The sequence below is a fragment of the Homalodisca vitripennis genome, unplaced genomic scaffold, assembly GCF_021130785.1.
Source record: "Homalodisca vitripennis isolate AUS2020 unplaced genomic scaffold, UT_GWSS_2.1 ScUCBcl_834;HRSCAF=3653, whole genome shotgun sequence".
In the NCBI taxonomy this organism is placed as follows: Eukaryota; Metazoa; Arthropoda; class Insecta; order Hemiptera; family Cicadellidae; genus Homalodisca; species Homalodisca vitripennis.
Genome location: NW_025776969.1, coordinates 65,203 through 74,096, shown reverse-complemented (window position 1 = coordinate 74,096; position 8,894 = coordinate 65,203). Strand labels below are relative to the sequence as shown.

At 31.2% G+C, this 8,894-nt stretch overlaps 1 protein-coding gene across 1 annotated transcript; it reads right to left on the bottom strand.

Annotated features, from left to right (window-relative positions):
* Positions 1-4,655: 4,655 nt before the first annotated feature.
* On the bottom strand, positions 4,656-5,780 carry LOC124371039 (piggyBac transposable element-derived protein 3-like). Its single transcript, XM_046829346.1, has 2 exons — positions 5,761-5,780; positions 4,656-5,337 (listed from the first exon to the last, which is right to left on the bottom strand). Exons 1-2 carry the CDS (start codon positions 5,778-5,780, stop codon positions 4,656-4,658), a joined length of 702 nt encoding a protein of 233 aa, XP_046685302.1.
* Positions 5,781-8,894: the final 3,114 nt, after the last annotated feature.

Here is an 8,894-nt window from a genome sequence, read left to right as displayed (position 1 = left end):
CATGTCATGTTTTACTATTTTGTTACACTGAATGTAATTAAATTAAATCGTAGTACAGTTTTTGAACAATATACAGAAATAAAAAAAATATAAAGTTTTGTTTTTAAATGCAGGAATTTAAGCAAAAGCGTCTGTCCCGTAGTTGTTTCATATAACTACTAGAAAGAGTACTGATGAAGAGGTTGAATGGAACTACAGTAATGAGCAACCAACTTAAAGTTGCACTTCACTTTGTTGACACTTCAACCCGGAAACTTAGTTACCAAGGCTTCGTACTGTCAGCCTTCTTTTATATAGCTAATGTTTGATCGATATCTTCCACTTCAAAGCTAAAATATATCTTGCTATCAAATATTCTTAAGTCTCAAAAACCGTATTCAATGGGGTTATATGTAAATAATTAAAATAGTGTACATAAAATACGCTGAGCGTTATTAAAGCCCATCATTCGAGGGGTTGAAATAATTTTATTTCTGCCTGACGTGTCCGCATGATATCCACAGAAAAAGGATATCTGTAGACATTTACAGCTTAATTTATAACTAGCAACATCAAGTTAGATTAATGTGTTAATTACATTATGGTAATTGGGTGTCCTACTATAAAATGCTTTATATTGTTTTTATGTATAACCTAAATGGAACAAAAATATAGTGAGATAATTACATTTTAAAATATACTGTGCGAAATAGTATAATATTTTAACATTTTATATAGTAAAACATGCTGATATAGACTTTAAATGGTTCGTCACACGTGGTGTGATGTAGCCTACTCCTAGCCCGTGTAATCTTATAAAACACTCTGAAAAACTTTACCATGTTTCCGGACCCAGTGTATGACTACATTAGTTCCAATCACTTTTTAGAAACAATTTAGAAATGTACTTTTTAGAAAATAAAACTAAAATATGACGTTTATAATAAGTATTCAGAGGCTACCGTCTTAACTAACCTTCCGTCAACATATCTAAAGGGTCTTCTTGAGTTTTTGAAATTTTTAAGATTAAATTTTGTATGTTTGTTTTGTAAAAATACGAAAGTCCATATCTATTGAATAAAACACTTCACAATACACGTTTTAAATTCTTCGATTAAATAGCAATTTAATGTTAAGTTTTAACTTTTATAATTCCATCAAAACCAAAATAATCACACACTCTTCTTTGCAAATATAATGAATTGTAATTCAGCTTCTCAGCAATAACAATAAATGAATAACTTATTGAGCATTGTTTAAGGAGCCGTATGTTATATACTGTATCAGCATTAATAAAAGTAGTTTATAATAATAATTTATATATATATATATATATATATATATATATATATACAGGGTGTATATTATGTCTGGAAACACCCAAATATATCCTTTAATAATTTAAATATAAATTTGAAACCTCTCACAATCGTGATAGAGATTGGGCATCTACTTTTTGGAACAATGTTTTGTTATGTCACACCAACGGGGGACGTCCTGCCGAGGGTATCGTGAATATTCTTAATGGAAGCCTATACCTTGTGATACATAATTTTAAAGGTAATAGCTTACTGAATTGAATGCCACAAACCGCATCTCAAAGGAATTATTCTATCATTTGTCACCAATCGATTATTTCCTATGGGGTTATTTAAAATCCAATGTTTATAGAAGAAAGCCTCATAATTTGGAAGACCTAAGAAACAGGATTATAGAGGAGATTGCTTTGATAACTGAAGAAATGTTAGGCAACTCTGTCGAATCATTTTACACAAGATTGGCTCATTGTCAAACCGTAGAAGGAACACAGTTCGAACAATTGCTTTGACACCAAATGCAGGTAAAACGTTTGTTGTAAGACTTTTCTAACAGCATACATTATTTTTTATTTGTAATAAGAAATCAATAACATAAGTATTTCCATAATTGTACTGTAATAAAAACTGGCAAATTTGTGCTAATAGAACCAGCTTAAAAATAAATTGTTTATTTTATTTTAATTGAACATTTAAAAAATGCTAAAAAATTAGTGTAACACATTTTGTGGCAAGAACCATGTTAAAATTACATTGTTGAACATCAGTAAATTTTCAATACTAAAAATGCTCTATTTTCTGATAGAATAATTCCTTTGAGATGCGGTTTGTGGCATTCAATTCAGTAAGCTATTACCTTTAAAATTATGTATCACAAGGTATAGGCTTCCATTAAGAATATTCACGATACCCTCGGCAGAACGTCCCCCGTTGGTGTGACATAACAAAACATTGTTCCAAAAAGTAGATGCCCAATCTCTATCACGATTGTAAGAGGTTTCAAATTTATATTTAAATTATTAAAGGATATATTTGGGTGTTTCCAGACATAATATACACCCTGTATATATATATATATATATATATATATATATATATATATATATATATACAGAGAGAGAGATTTTTGTGTATTTTTCGGGAGACTTTTGTTGTAATTTTATAATCAGCCAAAATTACAAGCTTTAAAAGAAATAAAATGCTAAATGATTTAATATTAATCAATATTTGAACGAAAATATTACGATATTTATCATATCAATTAAATAAGATTAAGCAAAAATTATATTATATATTATATTATATAATGTATATATCATATATAATATATATGATTTTATATATATATATATATATATATATATATATATATATATATATATATATATAAAATATTTAATATATTTGAGAACCATGTACGTACAACATAATTTTATATTAAATAATCCTTAATAACATCAGCGTTTAATTTTGCGCTCAATAATTATTATGTGTTGTTATTTCCAATATTATAGACTAATCTGTCCAAAGAGATACAACCGTTATGACTACTATACATCCGTGATAATATCAACCTGGACTATTGATATAAACAATTTAAATCAAAGTAATGTCATCTATTTTACGAAGTTTAATTTTAAGTGATTAAACAGTTTGTAACAATTATATGTCATCGAAGCTACAGTGGGTAAACGTTACTTGATTATATTAAATGGGTATCAATCACACGTAAACATTACATATCTCAGTTTTGCATTTGGCTTATAAACGTGATAAGGGTGACATATTGGGTAGTCCACACAGCACGTCTGCTGAGTCTGCTCAACGACGTTTATCAGCATATTGACTCTTCAACATCCATCATAAATGTCAATACATACATTTAACCCTTTGTATATCCAAAGTTCCGTAAGATAAAAGATGTGTATAATGTATAAAGGGAAAGAGGTGACATATAAAGCAATATATTATGAAGTCTAATATAAGGAACTCTATATGGAATATATTTCATAGAGCTCTATTAAAATATAACGGAATATATATTTTTACCCGTTCAGACAGTAACAATGTATATATTGGCTTAAATAGAAACTGGTCATACAGTCGTAAATGAATTTAAGAATTTACCGTACACCTACATAACGACGCATACGCCATGAACGTTAACATATGGAAGAATAATATTTTTTTTATAATGAGATGATAAATATTATATTAACCTTGCGTAGCAATTTATAATATAAGTATTCGTAACTTTCCAAATTTAAATAAAAAAATATTTTAAAGTTTGTTTCTCCATTATCACAAGTATGATTGGCTATTCACCTACTTTAAATATAAAGAGGTTATACAATTCCTCCTTGTTGTATGTTTTTTACGTGTGTTCAACAATTTCTCCAAAATTAATATAAACATAATAAGCATATAGAGAAGTAAAAGAAATACATTTTTTCGGAGATTTTTTCTTCATATTACACAAATTACCTCAGTCATTTCAGAAAGTATCACATTTTGTGCTTCAGCATGATTTTCCTATTCAATGAAAAGTATACAATCCATCCTGAATAAAGAGTACCGTTTTAATTTAAATATCCTCACAAAGGTTTTTGGAGCATACCTAATCACGTAATTATTCCAGAAACAACTCCTGTAGCATTCCTGTAACATGAAATTAAGGAACGCGATGAACTAAGATACTAGTTTTCATTCAATTACTGTATGCTACAAATAATAACCAGTATACTACAAATAAACTCCAGTTTTTCATCTTAATAGTGCAAAGTAAACTCCCAGAGAAAAGTGACACTATTGCAATCTCAGATATGCTATGAAGTTCGTTGTTCACTTCGAGGTTCTTGAAAAACGCAAATTAAGTAGTCTTTTAGAACTTAACCCTAAGCAACAATAGAAATGTAATGCTGTGACATAGTTTTCTTGTATTAACTCATTAAAACCCAAAACTTTTTTTTCTCAAAATACTTTATTCACTATAAAAAATCAAATTTTTCCTTATCTAATTTACACTAATATGACCAAAAAAAATATTTATTTTAAACATTTTGGTACTTTTTTTAACATGGGTCGTTAACGACTCGTTGGGAGTAAGGCCTTAGTAAAACACAATAAAGTGTATATAGTGGAGACTTTATTTACAAACACATTTGAAAGACAATATACAAATGATTACTGTTTGTGGAAATCTGCAAAAACAGGTATCATGCAGTGGGACCTCACATCGTTTGCACGCTTTTACATAGAACATACCTTCTTCTACTTTGACCTGTCACTATAAGATAACCTCCATGGTCACTACGGAGTGGGTTTGAAGCCCTCTTCAGTGCTCTTGTTGGGCCAGTTGCTTTAGGAGCGCGTCCAAATTTTTGAAGTAAAGCCTGGACCACACTTCTTCGGAAACTGAGACTGTCCAAAGTAACTCCTTGAGAGCGAGCCAGAAACCAAGAGCCAAGAAACCAAGCTCATCACAGCATCAAAAAGCCAGAGAACGATTGGGATATACCACCGTTTTCCACGAACGCCTATCCTGTAGTTCGATATATTATTGTCCATTAGATCGACACCTCCCATATTCCTGTTGTATTGCGCTATACGATATGGCTGAGGAATGGAAACTTTCTTTCTTTCTGTCACTGAATATCTCTTAGCTTCACCAAGAGGAGCCACACCATGCTCATTTGACAATAGTGTGTCAACACTGTTATCTTTCCAAGAAGCGACAGCTGCTATGTTATCTGACTTGTCAATGTAGCTTTCAAATGACCCTCTTTCACGAATATACATAATTTTCTTGTCATTTAAAGGGCATTTCTCCGTTCGGTTTGCCCGGACGGTACCTGTGCAGTCATTCCCAATTCGTTCATCACCTAATTCAATTGGTGTATCTTCATCGTTTTCAATTACTTCGAATTGAATATCTGCCTCGGCTTGGAGCTGACGACGGCACACTCGGTCTGGGTCATTAGAATCTCTTTCTCCAGATTCTTCATCTGTGATATTGTGAGGGTCATCATTGTCGGGAGGACAGCTGCGGTGTATTCTGACGCAGTGTCTTCCAAGGCTTCTAAGATCTCAGCTAGCGGACTGTCGATCATGAAATAACCCAAAAGTTAAAAATAAAATAAAACATTTTCTGTTGAAAAAGCAGATAACATAAATGTTAATAATGTTTTATGTATAATGTGTATACATACTGATTTCAATTTACCACCGTGCGCTTTTTACTTAGAAACTTTAAAAAAAAATTCAATGCCAGGTTTGAGGTTAGGCCTATGCTATGGGCTTGGTCCCAACGGGTCGTTAACGACCCACTAATAGTTTGTCATGTAATAGTAAAAAGTCAGTAAGTTTCGTAAATCTCACTAATAAACATTTTGTTTACTACATATATTGACAGTAATATTCACTTATTAGATATGTTTTAAAAGGAAATGGTATGTATAAAACTAACCTGTGAAGTGGAGCAGACATGTTGTATTGCGCAACTCTCAATGTAGCAGACTGCGATTAGTAGTAAGGGTGGCGGAAGAGGCCCCAAAACCTTTTCTCAAGGTCAATAGACTAGTACACTCTCGGACAAAAACATCACAGACGGAATAGTACGCTTTACTACAAAATGGTTTACACGTATTTAGATGGGTCGAAAACGACCCGTTGGGCTTTAATGGGTTAACCATAAAATTGGTCGTTGATGTAATGAACAAATAATGGTTACTCATAACGATTCGGGTTACAACCGAAGATAATTAATTAATTAATTGGAGCAAAACGGTATAAGAATTAATGCTGTGTTTAAAATGTTCTAAATCCCTGTATATTAAACAAGAGGTGATATGTGAATTTTCCAAGATAGATTTTCTCGGAGACATTGGAAATATGATATGAAACAACGGTAACAAATAACAATATGCGGCTTATTTTCAATAGCCATAAAAATAAACACAACGTTAAGGAACAAAAATGAATAATATGGTAATAAATAGTTTTATTTAAACTGCTAAAACTTACTTAGAATACTCAAACTTATATACCAATGTTCAAAGTAAACAAATTAATTAGGTTGTTAGAAAGTATTTTGATATAATGATTTGAATTTTGTTTTAAACTGTGATAATCATTCACAAAAATTTCAGTAACTTTTTAAATAGAACTTGTCATATAATTTGAATTTACAAGATTTGCACACTATTTTCAGTGAAAGATTGTTTAAGGTACATATATAAACAAAATTTTAATGTGCTCTAGTATTTATATCTCCCACGTTTATGGATACAAACTAACCGCCAACATGATGATTAATTGAACTTGGTTGAGCTTTCCAAGTACGATGTGTCTAATGAAGTTTGTCTCACGTCAGCTCCTGAAACTAGTAATCTAAAGTGATCCTAATAGCTTCGGCAAACAAACTCAAACTGTCTTCGCATTAACTCTACAATACCTTGATTATTCTCTAGGTTACTTCTTGACTCGTCGTTGTGTATTGTATACAATTACAGAATACGATAAATTCAGATGATACATCTTGAATCTATCATTCAATCTAGGAACTCAACACAAATTATATCTCTCTGAATGCTTTTGTCACATGACACAAAAAAATCACGAGTCAGTTACCGATTGGCTGTTTATATAGACGAAGTAAAAACATATCTCAACGTATATATCTATCTACCTTACATGTTTATTTTAAGCCACCCACTTGTTCACTACTGTATATTCACGTTTTACACAATGATATATGATGGAAAAATGCACATTTCCTTAAGTATATATAAGCACTCTAAAAAACTGTTCAATTTATAGTTTTCTGTCCGACACAGAATGTAAAATACCGTTATTACGTGGACTAAGTATCTGGACTGTAATTTGCTAATCCAAAGCATCAATAACTTATTACCGTAGACTATGAGTCAAAAGTGCTGGGTTAATTATTTAACAAGTTACAAACGTCACCCAAATTCAGTACAGCGTGGAGAATCTGCAGTGTGGTGTTTTACCGTTTCTGAGACGGGTATTCTAAAATATATTTAACATAAGATATACAATAAATACCAACGAGTTTTTACTTATTATATAAGCCATATCAAGTTTGGATGTGGGATGGAGTTTGACCTAAGGACATGCTGGCGCCGTCTGGTGGCTCAAGTTGTCAACAGCTGTAACAACACTTCGTTAGTGACATTTGTGGCTGTCCATGTCGAGCAGTTCAGACCACCACTCTTGTGTCCTTATACATGTGGTGTACGTGTGGTGCTTGCTTTAGCACCCTTGTAGCTTAGTTTACTGTACGAGTACACTACAGTGCTTCAATTCAGCCTTTGTACTAAAGTATAATAGTGAATAATATGTTATTAAAATCGACTAATAATTCAAAGAAAGACAATGGTTTAACGTTGATGTTACGGTTTCTTTTTTCATATATAAATATTATTAGGTAAATTATACTATGATTGCTAAAGAGGGTTAGTTTAACTAGGTTTTTCTAGTGAAACAGTAGGAAATCTCCAACACCCTTATTATTATGACTAATAAAATAAAAACGACGTATGTACTGTGTTTATTACTCGTTATTTTGTCCATATAAAAATTCATTGTGAGGTTTTAAATTCCTATTTTGCTTTGAATAATTAACAGCTCTAATCATAACTGTATTTGGAGAGATTATATTATAATTATTAGATTTTAAGCTTAAAAATTTTCACCCCGCTTCTTTTCAAACGTATGCAAATATTAATCTAACTTCGCTTAGAGCTGCAGATGTTCCACACTCACGGAACAGTGATCTTGGCAAATATTTCTTGGAAAATGCAGTAAAGTGTACAGGTAACTCTAGCCCTTACATAACAAGACAGAAGTAACCCACACTACGTGTCACAATCATTTCAACATTATTATATAAATACCATAACAGATTTTAGAGAAATTACTCTATTAAGTGTATACTATTTAAAATATGTGTCATTTTACTAAATCGAAATAAAAAAATACTTTTCACTTAAAAGTTTAAATATCCTGAAAGTTATTAGAAAATGTTGCGTTCTTCAAGTTGCCATAATTTTATTTCAGAAGTGTTAATAGCCCATTAAAGACTATATACCTGTTCTTGTCATGCAATACCAAATTATGCGCACATCTGGGAATAGCTGATAGTATAATACATAATGACAGTTGTTGTCAGAAAATTCGTGTATTATTGCTGCATGGTGGGAAAGAGCAGTCTGAATTAAAGGAAAGAAAACTGAATCACTCTTATACTAGGTATTGGGATTACCGGATATCATTAATTAAAATTCAATTAAGTAAAAATGTAAAAACCAGATAAAATACAATATACTGGTATAAGATTAAAAGATTTTAATTCTGTAATTGGCCAGAAGCATAATATCCTACATATTATGAGTTAACAGACTTGACGTTGCACATTGATGTAACTATGGCCTTTCAATTATTTGAAAAATACCACGGCTACTAAATAAAATTATTGCTACTATAATAATGGGAAATTGGGATTAAATACCCTTTATATCAAAATATGGGCAATATGTTTGAACTGCATTATTAATATGCGGTCAATAACGATCCTAT

What these genes read in the sequence shown, in the direction of transcription:
- LOC124371039 (XM_046829346.1), bottom strand. Translation starts at nt 5,780, where the DNA reads ATGTCTGCTCCACTTCACAG. An exon ending in ATGTCTGCTCCACTTCACAG is followed by an intron (nt 5,338 to 5,760) that starts GTTAGTTTTATA and finishes AATACACCGCAG; the next exon opens with CTGTCCTCCCGACAATGATG.